The sequence below is a fragment of the Tubulanus polymorphus genome, chromosome 4 (genome assembly GCF_964204645.1).
Source record: "Tubulanus polymorphus chromosome 4, tnTubPoly1.2, whole genome shotgun sequence".
Classification (NCBI taxonomy): Eukaryota; Metazoa; Nemertea; class Palaeonemertea; order Tubulaniformes; family Tubulanidae; genus Tubulanus; species Tubulanus polymorphus.
This window is the reverse complement of record NC_134028.1, coordinates 4,915,672-4,940,270: the sequence shown is the minus strand read 5'-3', so window position 1 is coordinate 4,940,270 and position 24,599 is coordinate 4,915,672. Positions and strand designations below refer to the sequence as shown.

General features: G+C 39.2%; 2 protein-coding genes across 2 annotated transcripts; one reads left to right on the top strand and one right to left on the bottom strand.

The window, feature by feature from the left end:
• The first annotated feature begins 120 nt into the window (after window positions 1-120).
• On the top strand, window positions 121-1,134 carry LOC141904253 (small ribosomal subunit protein mS34-like). Its single transcript, XM_074792819.1, has 2 exons — window positions 121-390; window positions 763-1,134. The coding sequence occupies exons 1-2, from the start codon at window positions 202-204 to the stop codon at window positions 1,084-1,086; spliced, it is 513 nt and encodes a 170-aa protein (XP_074648920.1). The 5' UTR covers window positions 121-201; the 3' UTR covers window positions 1,087-1,134.
• A 3,268-nt stretch (window positions 1,135-4,402) lies between these two features.
• On the bottom strand, window positions 4,403-24,588 carry LOC141903537 (cytoplasmic phosphatidylinositol transfer protein 1-like). The gene is made up of 9 exons (XM_074791673.1): window positions 24,421-24,588; window positions 23,837-23,985; window positions 23,670-23,758; window positions 23,542-23,549; window positions 7,846-7,917; window positions 7,358-7,456; window positions 7,117-7,176; window positions 6,736-6,895; window positions 4,403-6,231 (listed from the first exon to the last, which is right to left on the bottom strand). Exons 1-9 carry the CDS (start codon window positions 24,466-24,468, stop codon window positions 6,086-6,088), a joined length of 831 nt encoding a protein of 276 aa, XP_074647774.1. The 5' UTR covers window positions 24,469-24,588; the 3' UTR covers window positions 4,403-6,085.
• Between the last annotated feature and the right edge of the window lie 11 nt (window positions 24,589-24,599).

Sequence of the window (24,599 nt, the reverse complement as noted above, 5' to 3'; positions counted from 1 at the left end):
CGCCTTTTATGTCATGTCCCTCTTCTGTCTTAATGTTCTAATCTTTTGACTCGTTTTGAATATTAATAAGCTATATTTTTTGTTGGATTGTCAATAATTCACTGGTGGATCTCAAGGTCGTTGCGCATTGATCACGACTTCCTAAAAATTTTTAGATTAAATCTTGATTTTTTCGAGGAATATACATTTCATAGGTGGAAAATGTCGACACCAATTAAATATATCGGAAGAAGCGCTCGAGATTATTACGGAAAAACGTTGTTTGAAATTCTGTGTCAACTGAAAGGGTTCGGAGTTGGTAGAATGGTCATTAGAGAATCGACTCACTTCAAATACTCGGAACCGAGTTATTACATAGTCAAAGACGTCGTTCCCAAGATGTCTGATAATGTAAGATTAGGATCTTATAAAGTTTAAATTGCCACAGCTGAAAAAAATCACTGACAGACCAAGTCCTTTAATCTATTAGCGTTGCAAAACAATATTATTGAGAGGGTATAACCCAAGTCAGTCATTGATGCGGTGTGTGATTTAGTTTCACGATCTGATATTTTTACTAACCAAGTCCAAGGTGTTACTTATTTCAACTGTGTTTTGGCCATTGTCATCCCTGATCTTGGTTTAAGTCCATCTGATTATAAAAGCTTACTACCGAGGTAACTGTGTAGGGGAACCTTGGTAGACGTATGGTATTCACGCTAGAGGAACTCGTACATTGTCTGGTATTCAGACTAACCCTGCTCTGTGGTATTTCTATTTTAGACCCGGCGTTCCGGTTACGCGATGATGGATTTCACATTTCGAGGCGTTCCGATGGGCGTGAAGAAAATCTGCTCCGGTTACAAACCGGACTGGCGTCTAGTCGCGAAACACGAGGAAGAACAGATTAAGAAAAATGATGCCCCGGTGAGAGATAAGAGAATTGCGCCTTCAACGACTAAATTCCCGCCTCTTATGGAAAAAATGATTTTAAGAGATTTAGAAAAAATGGGTAAAGAAGTGACGACTGCACCGGTTCTGAAAATCTCCATTAGACAAACTGATTTTAATTACGTTGTTCAAGATTCTAATTTATCTACAAGTTGACGTTCTTTAAAACCAAATTCTAATTTTGTAGATTTGTGAAATATTGAAGATGATGTCATTAAATGTTTAGATGAATTTGTATAAAGCAATGCATTGTTTAAGTATTTTTTATTGTGGATATGACATGGCTATGAGGATATCTGATCCAAACTGAGGAGTTTAGTCTGAATAGCAGACAATGCATGAGTTCCGTTACTTGTTTGGGGAAGAACAGCTAAATACTAGACCAAGAGTAATCCTGATGCTGACTAGAGGATAGTCGGGGTGTCCTAAAGCAGGGGCGGATCCAGACCGTATTATTGCCCAATACGGTCTAGAATTTTTAAGTGCCCTTCGAAATTTCACCGGCAATATTTTTGACGGCATTATTTCAGCAACCGCTAATTCCGTGTCCGTAATCCGGTCATAATTATAAAATTAATCGGTATATACTGCTGCCAAGAAAGTGAGGAGAGATAATCATATTTGTAAAGCCTTTAATCATGATAAATTAAAAAGGGCACTTTCCTTTTACAAGGGGCACTCATGCTTTAGATGAGGGCACCTTGTCCTTCCTTGCCTTTTCAGGGAGGGCTAAAGGGGCACTCGTACTTTAGAAGAGGGCACTATACGCGGAAAATGTTGAAGAAAAGGGCACTTTTTTGCCTAATTTTTAAAATTTTAGGGGCACTTTTGGTTGGAAGATGGCACACGACATAAGGAAAAATGTGAAGACGAGGCAATTTTTGCCGATTGTTAACAATGAAGAGGCACTTAGCCGTATTCTGTATAATTGTTAAGGGGCACTTTTAAAGATTATAGGGGCACTAGGCGAAGTTGGCGACAACCATTCTTTCATGGGTTCGCCAGCTTCATTTTTTATCCGCATGTGTTGAAATCTTGTCTCGAATTCGTTTATTCTGGATTGCTCTGCTAGCCTCTAGAAGCCCTCTAAAAGCCTTTAAATGGTACCATATTTTATATTTTGACCAGACCCCCCTCTAAGGAATTCGCGCCTTCGGCGCTCGCATTGACCTGGATACTGGGTGTGCCCTAAGATCAGAAAAGTGCCCTTAAATTTCCTTCTTATACTGTCTACCCATCCCCCTGGATCCGCCCCTGCAAAGTTTCGAACCTGATTTTCTGATACTGAGGTGATCCGAGTCTCGTAACGATATGTTCGCCATCTATTTGAATATAGCTGAACTATCAAATTTCTGGAAATTGACGATTACAAGATTTGCTATGAACCAAATTTTACAAGCGCCATCTATTGGAATATATAATTAATGTCCTTAAGTTGCTGTACGTGGGGATAAATAGAGATGTCCCGGGTTTGAATCCGGCGGTTATATTGACGCCTATTCAGAAGAGTGGTCTCTAGATGCTGAAAAGTGGGACCAAGAGTGTCTCAGGTTTGATGACCCTACTCCCAAATAAGTTCTTTTAATGGACTTTTGTAATTGTGACCTCCGCGGCCCTCCCTTTCATCAGCTCATCGTCTATCTGTTACGCTCGCTTTCCTAAACGATGACAACTCAAAAGCCAAACTAGAGTTTCTCCAAAACCTTTTCGAATTCCTAAATAAACGAATAAATTAATCATAGAATTGATAGCGTGTAACAATTGACCCGAATGATACGATCGATATTCTACTCCCTCGGGTAGAATCGCCGGTAAAATTGTATTTATCAAAGCCATCCCGTATTCAACCATAAATGTAATATTTAAAGCTAATATTGTCAAAGTTATTTGTCTTCCTTGTTTGCTATTTGTCGAATCTTCATCTTTGACATCGATTTGTTGAAGTTTGTGTCGCAGACGAGCTGCCACACGAACCAACATCATCATGTGTATATTACAGCCAAACACAATCAAACCCGGAATAAACTTCAACACAACTTTACCGAACACAAAATCGTAATAAATTGCATATTGTTTATTCTGAAGCAGGAGTTTCCTTTTGGAAATATAACTACATGAATGATTGGGCATTTTTACGAACGTTTCCAGATCCCAAATTGTCGGCACATCGAAAAGAAAAGTTAGAATCCAAGTCGCAACGGAAATACGAAATGCATTTTGAATCGTGCAAACATTCCTAGCAGACAGAGGGAATCTGATAGCTACGTAGCGGTCTAAACTTGTAGCGAACAGTAGCCACGGACTGGTGGTCGTGGTCATCTGGAAGATAGTGTCTACGTAAATATAGATATGACGGTAATACTCTTGGTAAATGTGATTATAACGAATAAATTCCAACGAGCTCGAAGCGACCATCAGCTCGCGTCCGAACAAACCGGTTAAACAGTTTACAGTGTCAGCTACAGAGAGCATCTCCAGATATAGAATACTGCTACCTTTTAGTTTCATCAATCGAAGAACAATGAATGCGAGACAATTAGAGATGACACCGATTGAATAAAGCATCCCACGCGTTAATGTCATTATCGTACCGTAAGATAAGATCGTATCTGAACCGTCACAGAATTTACCGCAACAAATCGGCACAGGATCTGTTTCATTCGCTTTCATTGTTCTCCAATGCGATACATGCGTCTCCTGTATCTATTAAAGCTAATACTCAAATTGATGCGATAACGTCTTCCTAAATAAATTTCATTTGGTTCTGAAACAAAATCATCGGTTTCTTGCTGTGAATGATATATATAATTTCCTCTCTGTCTCTGCCTCGTTGCGGGATCCACGGCTATCGTAGTTAGTTCCCTAATCGTTGGTGGTAAGCTTTTTATATATACGGATGGGCTTATATTATGTGGTTTGTGAAAATATCCGATCGTGAAACTAAACCACAGTCAGGTTTCTGACTACGGCTATCGCAGTTTGAAGCAAACAATTCAAATGCAGCACGTGTACATAGGTGAACGTATTCAAACTTTAAGATTACAATAAATCGTTTTCTAACATCGAAAATTCACATTAAGTTTAGTGTTTGTCACGACACTGATTCTATGAAAATAGATCGGGTTCGAACCTGTGGCAGTTTTATTCTTCCCCTATCTAATGCTCAGAATCGGTGTCAATAGACCGCGGGTTTGAACCCGGGACAGAATAAATCGCCATCTATTGGAACTTTTCCTGAATTGATTGTTGGTAAGGCTTATGAACTTCATTAAATCGCCGTCTATTAGAATTTTCCTCGATCAAGCATCAGATCGATGAAATTCCAATAAATGGATGGCGATCGCATCGGAATTCATAATTAGTGATTGATTAGAAACTGACCAGATATCTGACGTGTTTTCGGTGCAGACTCACAAGGACTCACGAACGAAAATAAAAAGCTGACTAAAATAGATTTTACGGAGTCATCGATCTTACATTTTATTCTCTGTAAAAGTCTTTACAAAATTACACGATCTTCTTATTCAATTTACACATTTCACATACATGAAATATAGAGAATGTTAGATAAACATCGATCTAATGGAGACAAGCCTGTTTTCAAATAAATCCTCAACCTTTGGATGCATCATCCAGTAGGGGTACATCCTCAACAGTGGTTAGACACAGGGAAACTATCAATATATTATACATAAATGACACATATCCTAAAAAGAATGAAGCTACTCAAGAATAAATCTCATTCATATCAATTTCGGAAATTATAAAACAGGGACCACAGTTCTATAGCTAAGACGTAATAAGTCCAAAAGTGGTCTCCGATCTTAGGTTGTAAGATTGGCTTCTATAAAGTTGATCTCAGACTGGTGTTGTGATTAAGCTATGACTATGGAATGGGCCCAAGGGGTCTAAGATTTAAACAAACTATGAAACCAGGCCTGACAAGCTGTTGATCTGGAAACACCTCTGATTTTCTGAACCGATACCCATACCCAGGAAGTGTACATACATGATGTACCCTACAGAAATAAGCTTCAATCTACATGAAATTTAAACAATTCAATAAAATCATTAAAATTTGCACTTAGAATCCACTTTGATACATTCTAAAATCAAATGGAACACTTCAAAAAGATAAAAGAAAGCTCCCTAATTCGGGTTCTATCCTAAAATATATCTTGAAAAAACACCAAGATTGACTTGACTATACACACGCTATATAATGATAACAATTACTTATAAATCTTATAACAATCGATTATTTTTATGTTTAAAGCCTAAGAATAAATAATATAATAATCATGATTATTAATATCATTCATGTTTAATTTACAATAATAATTATGATAACAACAACAACATTTTGATGGACAAACATCTATCTTAATAATTGTACCCTAAATGAATAGATAAATTCAACTAATTCAAATAGATTGTGGAATGTTCAAACAGAGGAATCTTCGTAACTACCTCAATAGAAAGCTATCGGTAATATTTAGATCTTTATAGAGTTCCGAAACTAGAACTGTGAATATTAAACTGGCAGTAACTTCTAATTTTAGTCAAATGCTTGGTTCGTTTAATTGTCGCTAGTTAATAACATGTGGTAGTTAAAGGCTCACAGAGCAGACGTCGATATCGGGAATCATCACTGAATCCAAATATGTGAACTATCAAAAAACTTCTAAATGTCCTCTGGTTGGCAAGATTGTCGACTAGCACGTTCCTGTACAAGTGGCACTAATGATGTTTTCTGCAAAACATTTGTACCTATGAACACAAGTTGTTAAAGCCAGTTTAAATATGAAATTATTTTTACTTAAGGAGACAGAAATTATTATCGCTTTGAGAGACAGAAATAATTTCAAATTTTTAAGAGACAGATATGATTTTCACTTTGAAGAGACAAAAAAATGATTTTCACTTTGAAGAGACAGAAATGATTTTCACTTTAAGAGACAGACTAAGGCAGGTTTGATTTAACATATTCCGGATTACAACTCTCTATGAAATTAATAGATTATGCTGTTTCAGAATATGTAGAGTGTATTCTAATCGAAAGGAATGCACCACGCGAAGAAAATTTTGGAATCAGTTAAGACCAATCAAAACCTTCCTAAGATGCATGTCAGGTTTGATTCAGTTATAATAAGAATTATTGCGCTTCAAATGCTGCCTCATCCGGTGGCGGCCTCTCTGGTGATCCGGATGAACTAATATTTGAATTCTGTCGTAACACTTTTTTGTTTGTTTCCGTGTGCATTTGATTTTCATAGTCGCGTATATCTCCTATCGTCATTCCTGAAATTGCGTTCAAAAACAAAGAAAATGCAATCAGTTGATAGTTGAGCTAGGAGAAAAGGTCTTAAACAAGTGTTACATTTGGTATAAACATTTTCTTTTAAAATGTTTGTTTTCAAATTGAGTCAAAATAATTAGGGACCAAATTGTAAAGGGTTGAATACTTAATGCTCTGGACACAGTTCAACAGCTTTGAGTTTTTTATTTTTGTTTGTTTATCTTGCTTTGTGTAGTTCAGGTCTTGGTTTCGCAATACTATTGGCTCATGACGGATCCACAGCCTTTGAAGCGTTGCCCGCACACTGTAAGCAGCCAGCAAGACTTGAACCTGCTTGTCACTCAGCAGCACTGATAGTAAATGCAATAGCATCACTCCTTATCCCAATGAGCTACTGAGGCGGCTAGGGGCAAAGTTATTGAATATGAACTAACTTTGTCGGGAGTTAAATCATTCTCACAACTGTGGAACTGAGTATGAGCACGGTTGAGGCCAGTTAAACTCACCAAACCACTCATCTATCCAAGCGAAAGCCTGCCTATGACCAACCAGTAATATATCACGTATTGCTCGATGCGTAAATTCTTCTACTTTTGTTTGTAAACCCCACACCTCAAATTTAACTTTCACTGCTTTATATGAACACATTATCGGCTTCTGAAAATCCTGGGAAAAATATCAGATTCATGAACAGTTATATCACATATACTCAAAGCTTGGTGCATGTGGTAATAGATAACAATCTAACCGCGCCGCGGTGTAGACGCACTATGGTGGTATTCCCATTATTCAACACACTAGGGTGGAATTTTTAAAAATTTTCAAATTATCTCCAGCACTATAGGGTATTAATTAGTCAGCACTGAAATGGTTAACTATTCACTTACCCTCCATCCCGGTGGCAGTGGACCACGACCCGTTTTTTCTGACCTGAAAGTTTTGCAATCCTGCAAGAAAAAAATGAAAGACACATCGAAAATGAATCAGTGAAAATATTGGCTCAATGGTCAGTAAATAATCAGGACACAGATCCACAATCTTAGTTGAAATTCAACTTAACAGTTAAAATACTGGAAACTGAGGAATGGGATTGTGAGTTGTATCTGCAGGTTGTTCAATGTATTTTACCTCTTCTTCTTTATAATGTTTAGGAGGTATATCATCGTACGCTATATCTAATGATAAAACTTCTCTTTGTTCTAAATCTTCTTCCGTCAATGTTAAACACTGCAGAGAAACAGAGCAATAATCATAACAACTTAAACGATCAACAGTACGGAGAAATGTTTGCGTCTCTGGAAAAAAAAAACAGAACAATCCACAGTAAAATGTGATTCAGGTATGCTTTGAAAACTGGCATGGCAATTTGGCATTTATTTAAAGTTTTTCGTTTATCAAGAGTTCATTCCAATTTTAAGATAAAGACTGTTGCATAACCTCTGGAGTTTGAACAGCTGGTGAATAATTGAAAAGAGCTCTTAGTTTTTCATCCCTCACTCCCTCCCTCTCTAACTCTTTCTTGCTCTCACTGGTGCATATACATGTATAGATACTTCTTTTACCATCAGAGTCAAGCAATATGATATTGTATATGATTAAAGTGAGGTGCTACGTACATTCTCTGATGAGCCATTATTGTCTTCATATCTAGTTTCTATATGTATATGGAACCTCGGAATAAATGAGCACTGAAAAAATAATATAACGTACATGAGAACATTATTCAAAATTAATCCCAAACGCACGACAGACGTAAGACATGATGAGAAAATGAGCCAGCTCCGGGGACCTCGAGACTCAGTCGCAAGGAGCGAACATCTTACATCAGCTTATTTCAGAATCAATTTACCAGATCTTGAAATTAAAGCTAATTCCGAGGATTAAAGTGTTGAATGTTTCGCGGATGTTCTAAAGATTTAATGAGATGAGTCGTGTTGGTTTAAGGGTTACAGGAACGATAGGGTGAAATTTCACTTTCAAACTCCTGCCATTTACGGCATAATTTTCTCCTTGATCCACTTCCCGGACGTCGTACGCATCCATTTTTGTCACAGATTAATGACTATATGAAACTGTAAAAGAACTACTGCCGTAAAACGTGTCTTCATCAAGAAATGTTTGCATAAATCGCGCCCTTCCTCACAAACGAGTCCACACACAGTCTCTCTCTCTCCACTGATATGCGGTAACCGTATACGACATTTGAATATTTTCAGTAAATACACTTGTCATGTCGTATTTATTTCTCGTGATGAGAAACAAATACGTAATCTTCGTTCCATTATAAATTCCATCAGTATCAGATAGAATGCTGCTGGCTATGCTTATCACGTATTTATCATTGTCACCTGTCCTTCCATTGCTGGGTATCTACTCATAAAAATATCATCTATTTTCATACACAGAAGACGTGATTCATTTTTCTGATTGTATATATGTACCGGTATTTGCTGCCAACAACTGATCTTCATCTCGTAGACACATTCTAGAGCTAGTTCTCTTAAAAGATTTCAATTCTAGCGTTAAAACATTGAAACAAACTAATCTCAGCTTTAAAATTTAATTGAGAACTACCGAACTGTGTTCTTGACCGACCCAGTACTACTGTGAGTCAAACCTTGAGTCAAAATAAGTTCATTTCTAAACATTTTTGAGTGAGGTCTCCTATGTTATTCAGTCGACGTAAGAAACAGAGGAAGTACTGATATTCTGAATTCAAGATGATATTGCCAATACCCCGGCCGGAACAACCGGTTCGGCAGAAACCACTAGAATGAATTCGAATAATGAGACTTCTATTCTGCGAATCCTTCGAGAATCCTTGTATCGGGTATGTTAGATAGGTCATCGTCGTCAATAAGTTGATTAAGGGCCTTATTTGTCAGTGGTTAGTCTGAAAGTCGATTGAGAAAGAGATAGAAAGTCAGTCGCTGGTCAACATAATCAGTCAATAGCGCTACATTCGGTCGACATCTTTAGCATCACTTCAAATAAATCAGTCATTCAGATTTACTGCTATATTTCGAGACACGTTTGATGAGGTGAAAGAAAGCAATTATTGGGATCCAGTATAAAATATCTAGAACAAACAGTCTCCGTATACAAGGAGTCCGTATAAATTAATGAAGTAGAACAATGGTGAAGTTCGTAGAGGGAATTCCTGTTAGGATTGTTACACGGTAAACACAGTTTTATCAGACGTAAATGTCAAATACGAACGTCATGAGAGAATGTTAGGGCTCAAATGAATTTCCGCAGCGATTAATGTTTTTTTCTCCCGTCATAAACAGAGATCGTTTTAATGGCTTTATCAATATCTAATAACATGTTGTCTCTCTCGAGTAGAGATCGAGTAAATATAACAGTAATGTGTGACATTCGGTTTGTAATTTCCTCTTACTCTTCTCGGTACTGTACTCAGTACTGTACTCGGTACTGTACTCAGTACTGTACTCAGTACTGTACTCGGTACTGTACTCGGTACTGTACTCGGTACTGTACTCAGTACTGTTCTCAGTACTGTACGTGTTTAGATCTTCAATCTCAATTTATATCAATAATTCAATGAGCAGAAAATCGGTTGCACTGCTGGACACTTCCTCCCAGGTACCTCTTCCTGGACACATAGATCTCCTCCTGAATGCCTCTTCGTGTCTTCCTCCTGGACACCTCTTACTGAATGTCTCCTCATCTCTTCCTCCTGGACACCTCTTACTGAATGTCTCCTCACCTCTTCCTCCTGGATACCTCTTACTGAATGTCTCCTCACCTCTTCCTCCTGGACACCTCTTACTGAATGTCTCCTCACCTCTTCCTCCTGGACACCTCTTACTAAATGTCTCCTCACCTCTTCCTCCTGGACACCTCTTACTGAATGTCTCCTCACCTCTTCCTCCTGGACACCTCTTACTGAATGTCTCCTCACCTCTTCCTCCTGGACACCTCTTACGGAATGTCTCCTCGTGCCTTCCTCCTGGACACCTCTTACTGAATGTCTCCTCACCTCTTCCTCCTCGCCACCTCTTACTGAATGTCTCCTCACCTCTTCCTCCTCGACACCTCTTACTGAATGTCTCCTCACCTCTTCCTCCTGGACACCTCTTACTGAATGTCTCCTCGTGTCTTCCTCCTGGACACCTCTTACTGAATGTCTCCTCACCTCTTCCTCCTCGACACCTCTTACTGAATGTCTCCTCACCTCTTCCTCCTCGACACCTCTTACTGAATGTCTCCTCGTGTCTTCCTCCTGGACACCTCTTACTGAATGTCTCCTCACCTCTTCCTCCTGGACACCTCTTACTGAATGTCTCCTCACCTCTTCCTCCTGGACACCTCTTACTGAATGTCTCCTCACCTCTTCCTCCTGGACACCTCTTACTAAATGTCTCCTCACCTCTTCCTCCTGGACACCTCTTACTGAATGTCTCCTCACCTCTTCCTCCTGGACACCTCTTACGGAATGTCTCCTCGTGCCTTCCTCCTGGACACCTCTTACTGAATGTCTCCTCACCTCTTCCTCCTCGACACCTCTTACTGAATGTCTCCTCACCTCTTCCTCCTGGACACCTCTTACTGAATGTCTACTCACCTCTTCCTCCTGGACACCTCTTACTGAATGTCTCCTCACCTCTTCCTCCTGGACACCTCTTACGGAATGTCTCCTCGTGCCTTCCTCCTGGACACCTCTTACTGAATGTCTCCTCACCTCTTCCTCCTCGACACCTCTTACTGAATGTCTCCTCACCTCTTCCTCCTGGACACCTCTTACTGAATGTCTCCTCACCTCTTCCTCCTCGACACCTCTTACTGAATGTCTCCTCACCTCTTCCTCCTGGACACCTCTTACTGAATGTCTCCTCACCTCTTCCTCCTGGACACCTCTTATTGAATGTCTCCTCACCTCTTCCTCCTCGACACCTCTTACTGAATGTCTCCTCACCTCTTCCTCCTGGACACCTCTTACTGAATGTCTCCTCACCTCTTCCTCCTCGACACCTCTTACTGAATGTCTCCTCACCTCTTCCTCCTCGACACCTCTTACTGAATGTCTCCTCACCTCTTCCTCCTCGACACCTCTTACTGAATGTCTCCTCACCTCTTCCTCCTCGACACCTCTTACTGAATGTCTCCTCACCTCTTCCTCCTGGACACCTCTTACTGAATGTCTACTCGTGTCTTCCTCCTGGACACCTCTTACTGAATGTCTCCTCACCTCTTCCTCCTGGATACCTCTTACTGAATGTCTCCTCACCTCTTCCTCCTGGACACCTCTTACTGAATGTCTCCTCGTGTCTTCCTCCTGGACACCTCTTACTGAATGTCTCCTCACCTCTTCCTCCTGGACACCTCTTACTGAATGTCTCCTCACCTCTTCCTCCTCGACACCTCTTACTGAATGTCTCCTCACCTCTTCCTCCTGGATACCTCTTACTGAATGTCTCCTCACCTCTTCCTCCTGGACACCTCTTACTGAATGTCTCCTCACCTCTTCCTCCTCGACACCTCTTACTGAATGTCTCCTCGTGTCTTCCTCCTGGACACCTCTTACTGAATGTCTCCTCACCTCTTCCTCCTGGACACCTCTTACTGAATGTCTACTCGTGTCTTCCTCCTGGACACCTCTTACTGAATGTCTCCTCACCTCTTCCTCCTGGATACCTCTTACTGAATGTCTCCTCACCTCTTCCTCCTGGACACCTCTTACTGAATGTCTCCTCGTGTCTTCCTCCTGGACACCTCTTACTGAATGTCTCCTCACCTCTTCCTCCTGGACACCTCTTACTGAATGTCTCCTCACCTCTTCCTCCTCGACACCTCTTACTGAATGTCTCCTCACCTCTTCCTCCTGGATACCTCTTACTGAATGTCTCCTCACCTCTTCCTCCTGGACACCTCTTACTGAATGTCTCCTCACCTCTTCCTCCTCGACACCTCTTACTGAATGTCTCCTCGTGTCTTCCCCCTGGACACCTCTTACTGATGTTGCGTCAAATCTGTAGGGAATATTGGTATATTCCAAATCTCTCCTGTTTCTGATGTTAAACATCTCTATCTGACGACGGCTTTGCTTCATGTCACAGAAATTGAATTATTAACCAGTTGAAGTATATGTTGAGTTTGTAGACAGACAGACATTGACCTTAGAACCAGACGACGCTGATCGTTCTGTTCGCAATATCACGACGATGAAAATTGAACGATATGATTTACTCAATTACCAGGTGTTTGAAGTGTTCGGTTAGTTTGAGGGTGTTTGAGGTGTTCGGGAGTGGTCACGAATATAGTCTGATACTGAACCAATCACACGAGGTAATAACGACAATAATGATGAAGTATTTATACGATTTGCACACAACGAGCGAAAAATGATGAGGAAGATCCAGGTGTCCAATATACGGAGCAGTACAACGACGAAGTGGCGGCCATTTTACTCAACGCTGGTTTTGAACCAACTACGGACAACTGTTACTATTCCTTAACCGAAACGCCCAACAATTTCGAAACCTCGTTAGCATGCACGCATCCCACCATTAAATTGTGACAGAAATCCATTCAGTATACAACGAGACAATTCAAAAATTTGTTCACAGGAGGGCATGGTCCTATGAAATTCAGGTTATTCCGGGATAAAACATGGCTTCTGGGGCCATCAATTCTTGACTCACTTTGTTCTAAGGTCGTGTGGCGTCATCAATTAATTATTAGGCCTATCAGGTGGTGGGCTATAAAGAAGACCTTGGGACAGGTCTTACTGCAGAAATTATTTTCTAGGGCTATTTGACGGCGGATAGTGTCGATTGAAGACAGTTCAGAAATAAATTTCAATGGTATGTCGAACTAGTGGGCCAGGATGTCAGACTAGTGGGGGGTGCGTAACCCTATACTGTTCAGTTTTAGCTCTAAAATCTGTTCCAATGTTTTAATAGATTCACATGAGCATTGGAACTGCGTGTTGATATTTAATCCCTTGTGAATGGTGGCTATCAAAAAACATCTGTGGCTTTTATTACAGAGAGATTTTCGTTGATTTCATCACAGCAACAGACAGACAGTCATCGGCCATTTTATGCCGGAAACAATTACTACATTAGTGCAAACAAGAAGTCTATTTGTATAATCAATTACCCTACTGCAAGTCGACAATCAGGCTAATGTGATGTAGTATATAGAAGATTGACACAAAAGATGATTGAAATCTTATCAAGTTGATTTCCATGCGGGAATGTAATGGAGTAATGTAGCAGCCCCAAATGATCACAATCTCAGACACACCATTACTGAACACAATGTGGATGAGAGTGAAAGGGTGGAGCATGATGAGAGAGAGAGAGAAAGTGAGTGAAGAAGTTGAGAGTGAGCATAGATACAGATACAGACCCCTAGTTGATGATGGGAGCATGAAGGAAGTAGCGGCGAAAGACATGGGAGAAAGAGAGGATGATGGAAAGGGGAAAGATAGAACGTCAGGGAAAAATGTATGTGAAAGGAGATGTGAGCTGGAGAGAGAAAAAGAGAGAGGAGAGAGAAATTACAGGCAACAAGCACACGTGAGAAATGTGACAATAATAGAAGAAAACTGAAACGATTGTTTGTTTCGAGACTCATATCACCATGACAATATCTACAACAAACACAGGCTGACGGACAGACGACAGACCAGCAGCAAATATGAAAAAATTGTGCACCACCTTCATACACGTGATCGTTCTCCATGGTCGGTTGTCAAGCGAATGTAATATTCCTCTGAAGGAATTGTCGGTATCAAACAACGCTAACCACTGACAACCGAAACCATGACGCTATTACTGATTTTTATTGAACTATCTACAACAGCTACCCCCTAACAAATATTTCTATGTACAAACTGTCCATTCTTTTTAAATAGATCCCTGAATAGAAGTAATCTATCTGAAATCTGAAATGTCAGTGAATCAGGTTTTTTTGTTGCAGTTCAACAACCGAATTAGACAATAGAGGTTCTGTTTGATGTTTTTCTAAAAAAAAAAACTCATCTTTGACTCGTCTAAATTTTCCACATCGTAGATTTCATGACAACGCAACTTTGTTGAAGTTAGAATCTTCCCCTAGAGAGATGCGTGAGAGGAAGCTGGAAGAGGGAGTGAAGCTAATCTGCGTCTTATCTAAAACAGCACGGAACCACAGATGGTTTTGGCGGCGAAAACGAAAGAGATCGGAAAAATATAATTCTTTAAAACTACATCGTTGTGAAGCATTGAATTAGATATAACACAACGAGACCTTCTACCACAGGCTAATGACATAAGTGAATCGGTGGGGTTCACGGTTGAGTTTATTTTCTGTAACATACATCTCAATGCTTTCAGCCGAGTTCCTCCATGACGTGTGGAGATTGCGGTGTGTGCATTGTTTTTAAGGCGAGCTGCACGAACATGCTAATCATGTTACTCCCGTCTAGATTTACCTTTATCATGACATCATTGACAGACTGCAAATATCTTTTGGGACCGAGGGTTCATTAGATAATGTATCAGTCTGTCAGTCTGCCCATCTGCCCGTCCACGTGGTGGTGATGTGGTTGTTAGTGTCTGTTTGACAGTCCAAATGGTGTTGTTGTGGACACCACTGTCTGTCTGTCTGTCCACATGGTACTGATGTGGATACCACTGTCAGTCTGTCTGTCCACATGGTACTGATGTGGATACCACTGGATACCACTCTCTGTCTGTCTGTCTGTCTGTCCACAAGCTGCTGGTGTGGACACCACTGTCTGTCTGTCCACTACTGTTCATATTTCTATGAACCCCTGCAGTGTATTAATTATCACTTCAGTTTATCACATCAACATCGACCTCTGCTTCATCAGTTAAAACCTGCTAATCACCGATTGTTATAATTTCTATTCGTTCAGTTAATGCTGATGATGTTTTCACGATGTCAAATAGAATGATTCCAGTGTAAACATTCCATCTCTCGGGGGGGAAGGGGGGGGGGCGGTATGTTCCCCGGTGGAAATGGCACCATCAAAATCAAAATAGATCATTGATTAACTGTAGGTTCAGTTACAACTAATTCTAAGATTAGTTGGATTCAATATTGGTTGATGTATGGAACAAGAGTCATAGCTGTGGATAGGGCGGTAGTCGATGTGAAACTGGATCAAGGATTTATCATTTTCATATTTGTAATATTTTCATAACATCCTGACAGTCAGTTGGATGAGTAATGACAGTATTGAAGTCAATGAGCCAATGAAAGCTTGAGGCGTCGTCGTCCTCGCATGTGCGCAGTGTAAGTAAATATCTCGAACGAAAGCAAAAATATTTGTATCTCAGATTTCGTTAAATCCGGGGAATGAAGGTAATGAAGGTAATAATCATCGGAAGAGATGAATTAACCCATCAAAATAGCATTTAACGCATCATTTACAGATTCATCTGTGGCCAAATTAACATCAGATCAGCAATGACCATCATTTACCATATACAGTGTATATCTATATATATATATATATATATATATATAATAGTTGCCGCTAAATGTCATCCTATAAATAACTGAACAGGTAGATTTGCGAGACAGGGATTTCTGAAATATCCTTTGTAAAAAAAGGAACTCCACATCGGCACAGAATGTTGGAACCTGTCTCAAATGTTCACTTTTTTTAATCGAGAAAATCTCCTGAAAGATCACAGGAGACTTTGATCACTTTCAGATATAAGATCTGCAGATTAAGCGTCGATCAATCGAAGAAATGTTTGCGTAAATATCATCAAAAAATGAACTAGAGTGAATAGAAGTGGCATATTGTAGTTAGTGGTTATAAAGACTGCAGACTACATTAAAGGGTAAAGGTCTGTGTTTTTGTACTGCGGCTACTGCTCCACCCTGTTTAATTGTCTGAAAATCTATACATGGTCATTATATGAATTCAGTGAAGCCATTAGAGTAACGTCTGTCTGGAGAGTCAAACCGGGAGACTTCAACAGATAAATCAATTACGGTACGGCAAACTATACAGAGTGACCCCTTTAATTAGTAAACTGTGTAGTACTAGTAGTAACTCCTTATATAGAAATACTTGACCTTCGTCTGAAGTATTGTAAATATTCATACAGTAAGATAAAGCAGTTATTGGCAATAAATGCTTGATGGATGATCGCGGAGGGGCCGGTAGGTCGAGTGAGTGAAGACAATTTCCGGTAATGTCAACACCTAGACAGAATAATCAACTCATTAATTCAAGGCCATCTCAGATATATCACATCAGTATCGTTAGGCCGTCAGCCCTGCCGGGTAATACTATCGATTGTTGAGATATTTCAGGGAAGACAAACGGTATAATGTTCACGGGGGTTGACGCTAATGAAACGAGCCGCATAACACGACCTCGGGCACCTTCAAACTAGTGCTGTGGTAAAATTAACAAACCTAAAAAATAACTTCAGAATTCAGAGAAAATCATAAACAGAAAAAGTGGCTGCATTTCAGTCTATATTTAGGTTTCAATTACGAAAGCTACTTTTATTTAAAAAAATTTGCATGCTTTTTGAAAAGAATTTTTTCCCCTCAATCCACTGAGTGCCATGCATTGGACACTTTCAATGATTCTTTTTCCCAACTAAAGGCGGACCAGAGAAGAACCTTCGACCAAGAAACCACCAGGATTCAAACCCTATCATTCAACAGCTTATTTTAAGTTTACATGTAGAACCTATAAAGCTAACGGTATTCACAAATTTAAACAATTTAGAAAAAAAATAGGGAGTGCCTTTATTGCAGTCTGGTAATTCAAAACCTATCATCAATATCAGACTATTGTACAGTCACTGTGTAGGTTTTAGAATATACAACTGATGAAATAATGAAATAAATTATTACTAATATTCTCTAATGGAGCCTGAGAGTCATTTATTATGAATCCTATTAATGATATTAAATGTCGAGTGAAAAAACTTTGATTCGTCACAATTAATGAGCGTCTGGGGAGCGTTGATCGTATCACGGGATTTACACCTATCAATCTACTGTTCAAATAATCACGATTTTCCCTCGAGATGAAATCACGATGGATCATTATCGGATAATGTGAAATGATCAATGAAACCATAAGAATTACGGAAAGCTCCGTTAAACAGAATTTATCACCGCAAATAACAGATTTCTGGCGACAATAAAATTGAAAAGTGGTCCACTCAAATTCTAGAGCTCTGACAGTTTGATATTTTTGGTTTTTCACTCTATAAACATATATCACAGTTCAGTTCCCTCAGGTTATTAATAGACACAAATGATTTAGTTTCATTTATTATTAGTTCATAAGAAGATAATATTAACTTGAAAAGTTAGACTTACAACTAAAACAATATAATGTGGGAGCAGAATTTTTTCATTCATTTTGATCTATGTTATTTCAATGGGAATTGCTCAAGAGCTGATAATACATATTTCTGGGGGAGGACGCCAGTTCAATTATAACCAAGTTGAAAAAGATCTTGATATTCCTCATGAAACTGTCCTGCTAGGAGCTACCACCTAGACCACCAGCACCATCAGCATCATGAGTACAGCAGACCGTTACAAATTACGGGGCAATAAATCAAACCAAATTAACCTTCCCCCTAAATGTTGAACTTCTTCCGCTGGTAATTTTCTCAATGCGTACCAAAGGAAATGAGCGTAATTGCTGTTCATAATGCATGACCAATAGCTTCAGACGATACGCCGTGACACATCAGCGTTAAACCAGTCAAACCAGTAAAACCCAGACCTCCGGTGCGTGGTGCGGCGGATAAGTCGTTTTTAACAACGCAAAACGTCAATTTGGAAAACGAGAATTTGTTTTCCTATCACGAATCTCCTTGAATGAAAATATCTCCGCGAACGGAACGACGTCTTCCCGAGGCTTACAACAATCTACAACCTCTAGCTAGCGAATTCGCTGCTGCAGCTAAAAAACGTAAACGCCGATCCTACGCGGAGAAGAAACGAGAGCAAATATATGCGACCTTTCAAGTAAGAAGTAGCCGGTAATAAATAGATCATTACAGCGTTATTGTCTCTCAGTAATGGAATGGAACATTCTGTTTTCTCGAAGAATTGCCTAAAACTACAGCGGAATACAGCTACGCGCATGCGACGACAGTTGAATAATCTAGATATTCCTCCTTCTGGTCTGAATGAATTAAACAGCGAACCGTGAAGGGAATGTACGTGGCACCGCGCCATGGCGTAGTTGGATTAGGCTATGAGTTGTTATCCCTTGAGAAATTAACTCGCGAATACTCATCGTACAAACATTGCGTAAATCTCTCTCGGTAAATCACTGAAGATTCCATGTTAAGAATTCAGTCTTGAATTAATTCTTTCAGTCGACAAAATCTTTGAGTTGATCGTATTCAGCATTTTGCAGTAATCGCCGACAATGAAATCTAATTTTGAAATTTCATTACTTTCGAAATATTTCATTATACTTAATTTGCTCGCAGTTGCTCTGATGGATACCCGCCTCCCACACGGTTCATTCAGCTTTACATCATTCATTGACTGATGTCTATTTTCAGTTTCTGGTCGATAGAACATCGACTGATCAACTGATTAACCGGTTTTAACTTCTTCCTAATGGATTTACAGAAAAAAACCAGTTTCCGCCCACAACAACTGAGCGTTGAATTGAAGAGAAACATTCATGAAAAATGAGAGGTGCAAAAAAATAAGAGGTGCAAAAAAAGAGAGGTGCAAAAGCCCATCTTCAGCTCCTCTCTGAGCAGATGTGACTTAACAGTTCGACGAAGCTTCCCACAAACTGCTTTCAAAAGAGATCAGAATAAAATATGAATATATCATCACAGCACCAGTACCGGCAGCACCAACAGCAGCTGCTGGTGCTGCTGGCAAAAATGATAAAGAAAGTTTCCACTAAACCTCAATCAATAAAACCATCATCGCGATTTTAACGCCTATTGATTGAATATAAAGCCGGAAGTGAAAATTGCTTTTAAGACGAAGTCGTTTTCGTTCTTAGAAAACGACGACGGCGAGAGGACGACGACCGTCGCGAGCAACAGCGCAGGAATCAATCGATTCAATCAGAGACCACTTCTTATTTTACAAACTGAATACTGGCTAATTATATACATGCACCTGAGAACTAGTTTCGTCACTAATCACTTCTGCTGCTGCTGCTGATGCTTTCACTTGTGTCTCTTGCACACACACACACTGCTATCGACATAAGAGTTGGTAGTAAAAGGTTGAACGTCAAACAAATATTCACAGAATCAACGACAGAATGAATTTAGTAAATGGATAAAGTAAATTTCATGTCACGGCGAAAAGAGGGGGAGAGAGGAGAGGGAGAGAGGGGAGGGAGAGAAGAGAGAGTACTCAGTATTCTCGATGGTACTATCGGCTTAGTCTTGCAATATGGCAGGTGATCAAAATATCGGTTCTTTCGGAAAATTTCTAAGTAAATTTGAATCTTCGATATCGATATCAAATGATGACTCGAAATTAGACGCTATTCTCATGAAATTTAAATTTGAAACAAGAGCTAATTAAGCTGACAAAATTGAAATTATAGAATAATTGAATATGAATAAGTACCGTGCAGTGCTGATTGAGGAGGCATTGATTTTCTAAACCGCACCAGATCAGATATATTCATTTCACCCTGTTTTAAAATCATCCAGAAATGATTATAAGATTCTACATTTAAATGACTGATAGCGAATTTCTTACATTCAAAAGGTTGTTGTTCACTTCGTGTCTATTTCTAAAAACGTACCAAGGAATTAAATATTCAATCATTAAAATCTCATGAATAAAACAAAAAGAAAAACTGTGGACAAAATATCAACTACAGCATCAAATATGCAAATTCAAAAGTTCTATATTTACGGGTTTATTATCAATTGACAATTGTTCTATGAGTTATAAGTTGACAGTTGAATTAAATGTCATTCAATGTATTAGATTCAAGGCTGATTAAGTGTTCTCTTCATTCATTCTAATTTTCAAACTCTATACAAGAGTTGACGCAAAATATCTTTATTGCATACTGATATAAACGCATCATGGCTGACCAAAAACCATTCTGATATGTCTATAGCTGATCACATGCAAATAGACCATACCTCGGGTTCCCATGCTTACTAGGTTCTGATTGGTCTAGAGCTGGTCACCTGATATTAACAACCAGGCCAACCCTAGGATGTCCATGTTTATCAACCAGACCAAACCTAGGCCTACCATGCTTAGTGACCAGATCAGGGTTACCATGTTTATTGACCAGGCCAACCCTAGGGTGCCCGATGTAAATAAAAATTTTGATACGAAGATTATCAAGACTTTGTTTCAAGGACTTATTCTCTTGTGGCAGCAGCAATTTGTATGATTTAAACGATCAAATAAAGACATGAATAATGAGCGACTTCAATTTATCAATAAGACTAGAATGACAAATGAAGGTCAAAGGTAGATTAATAGATAATAGTTTATTGGAAAATGTTATCAGTAATCACTGTATAAATCAACTATAATGAAACAAGAGGTGGTGATATATCGCATACAGTGTCATACACAGCACCTAACGACTTTCCTTTATATTCTTCATTTCATCATAAACTGACAGTGGAAAATATGAACAAACAAGATGACATATTCACAATAATCGGCCTATAAAATTACGATGTGCAATTCAGTCACCAAATATACATGCACATCGTATATCCTAATATTCATCTTCAGGAATACTGAAGTCATTGATGGAATACTGAATAGTTCTGTTACTTAAAAGAGTTATTTCCCATTTCGAATGTTCCCATACATATCCTTATACTGAAGACACTGAAGGAATACTGGTTGAACGCACAATGGCTCAAATCGCTTAATAGTAATTTCTCATTTCCAATGTTTCCAAACATATAATCCATGAATACGATTGTATATAGATCTTCATATTTTTGACATGAAGCGCTGATGAATTTGTTTCATCCGTCTGTCATCTTGCTCACGTATTTTGCGAGCGCCCCGCGGGTATTTTTGGAAGTCAATTTTCCGGCTATAAACACTATTTATGCGAAACACTTTACATGCGTCCGTTGTGTGATAATGCGCCCGAACATTAATTCAACCGCAGATGAGGGTTTTTATTGAATTTCCTCGCAGCCACTCGAGCCTCGACTACCCGGACAAAAACATGAAAATAACACCACACAAAACTAATCACTTTCCACGAATGGGGCACATTTTGTTTGTTAATCATAACGAATACAATTGTTCAAACCTCCATTAGACCTAGTCTAATTTCTTATTCCTGCAACTTGCTTTTATGTTGTTGCTTTTGCCCCGATTTCAATTCACAAAATGAAACAACAAAACCAAAACAACCTCTCAAAAAGTACCTCAAATGCAGCTAGCAAATCTATTAATCAAACTCACAAGATACATTTTCCATCCTCCATTAACATTCGCAAAAAATCTGATCAGCTATATATAGGACTTACATCTACCGGTAGATCAGCGACAATCATTTATATTTCACTGAACGAAAATTAGATTAATGAACACTAGATTAAGATTCACGATGAATATAATTAGATTTCTTCATCAGGGATAATTAGAAATGAACTGCTCTGTATAAATATTGTCTCTAGACTGATCACACTAACCAGTACCTGGTACAAATACACTGAACTATAGCTATATCAACTCCTCAATCATTGCTCCGTCCATATACGGCTACGGTTTGAAATAAAAGAAAACCGATTTCGTGAGTATGATGATATCTTACAGCGCGGAAATATATAATCTCTTAAATCATAATGGCAGTCATTGCATGTGACAGTTTAACGTTCATGATGGATCTAGATTTTCATGAAAATTGAGCTGGAAATCTTCACAGAATAATCCGTTATCATCGAGTGGTTCTTATCAATAAGCGCGCGCGCACTTGAAAAGAAAGAATTCAATTATAGCAGCAGCTTGAGAAGGAGCATTAGCTGAAAATCTTTGAACATCCACCGCGGAAAGGGCGCTTAATATCAGGACAACTCCGGCAGGATATGAACCAGTCATTGGCTTAAAGGACAATGAGTTATTCCGTAAGATGACATTTTTAACTCCCGTATGTATTAAGGTCAGACAGCATGAAGCCAGACATTAAGGTTTTTAAAGAATGTCCCACAAACAAATGTATGGAAATCAAAGACAGCCCGAACTCAGACATAAACTGAAAATTCCGATTCAGTAACTACAAGAGGTTAGTGGTTCACTGAGAGAGGAGTGCAAAGCTGGGCGTTTACCGTTTTCTGTCCTACTCCTCTAGAAATCGTTATAAGAAGCTTCATTCGATCTCGGTGTAATAAAACAATGACTGAACCGAGATCAGATTTCAATTGATTCACCGCTGTCACTTTCTGCGGTGATTACATGAGATCAATGATATCAGTGTAATATATCAGCGAACCTATCATCCGCACAACATCAATTACAACGTCAAGGTAACAACACCATCATATATGATGATGCGGAGAAGACCTTTACGTCAGCGGCAGTCGCGGCATTGATCGAGAGGGTGATTTTTCATCACCGAAAAATCGATAAGTCGATCAAAATATCATATGTTAGAAATATGGATCCACCCAGGGCGGCTACTGCTCCCGGAAATAGATCAACTGGAACCAAATCCACGGTGATGAGTTCAGATTCAACAGAGGCCGATTCATGAAGTGATGCACCCTAAAAAAGGGCATCATTGAGAATATTGGACTCTTTCCAATTCCTGATTGGTCCTTATAATAATACTCAGTACTAGAATTTTAAAATAAGTAGACAACTCTAACCTCAAGTTGCCTTTTGATTACCCGGTATATCGAAAATAAAGTATGGTCCGAAAATGTTCTCCTGCGGAAATTATATTCGAACTGGCGCATTATATCGGTGATGAAGAAATTATTCATTAAAATTGTCTTTGTTTCTCTTTCATTGATTTCTCAGTCGAAGCAACAAAGAATTAATCAGAAAATATGATGGGCTTCGTGACTGCGAACTAATAGAACTCATTGAATGGTGAAATACAGTCGCGGGTGAATAGAAATTATACACAGGGACATTAACATCAAAATACCGCCAGAGTAATGAGAGAGAGAGTGGGGGAGAGGATAGAGAAAGGAGAGGGTGGAGAAGAGGGGGAAGAGAGGAGAGAGGGGAGAGAAAGGAGAGGTGAGAGAGGAGAGGGAGGCGAGAGAGGGGAGAGGGAGGTGAGATGGTGAGAAGAGAGGGAGAGAGGAGAGAGAGGCGGGAGAAAGACCAACAATACAAACAATACTTACTGTATATTCTGTAGAAATTTGAATTCCACATGAAAAACATAAGAGAAAAGAATTAATATTCACAAAATCATCCTTTAAAACCAAAATTAAAACAGATAGAAAAAGATTGTTCTAGCACAGCAGTTTACCTGTGATCGTATAAGGGTAGAAATTCCACGCCTTTTCCGTGATGTAAAACACATGAGGAATCATTCCCTGAATCCAAGTCGGCAACCGACTGAAAACAATAATATCGTCTAATGAGGTTTTATAATAGGAGGCGATTCATTCAAAGCTGTGATCAGATGATAAATACCTGGATAGATGAATACGTTTTTCTGTATATTGACCACTGCCGTGTTGTTCATGATTGACCGGTTCATTCTTAACGACCTCGACCCCTTCACCTTTAGCGCTCTGTTCATTACTGTGTTTAGCGATCATGTATAACTGACCGATACGATACTGTAATGTAATTACCACTGCATTATTATTACACTGATTCAACTATCAAATTTATGGAGTCTGTTGTATTTCAGTTATCAGTTCTGGTTGGCTTGAAATTAGTTTTCATTCTTACAATTTACCTCAACTTAAAGATTTAACTTAACAAGTTCGAAATTAATGGTCCTTTTTATTAGAAAGACCTTTTAAGACATGATTCAAGTTTTGAGAAACGTCAATTTCGCAAAGTTACAAGGCTATTGCCAATTGGGAATAAAAGTGAGTTGATTGTCAAGAACTCCCAGAAGAACTGTCTTTCGACTTGGTCGCCCTTTCTTTGTTTCTTTTACCAAAACTTTGATCCCCAACTTATTTCCAGTTTCCATCCTCTCTCTCTTACTTAGTCTTCTGCAACTTTTGAGGGTTGAGTGACAACAATAAAATGTGCTTTTTTACCTCTTCCACCGATAAAGGCATACATATTCGATATTCCTTCAGAAGCATGTTTCAATAGTCCTTCAACTAATGCTCGCCAGCATCAATGGCATAACCTGCAGCGATGCTGTAACAGCAGCAGCAGGAGCAGAACTGAGGCGAGTGAAGTAGTAACTGTCAAACTGAACAACGGCATCCCC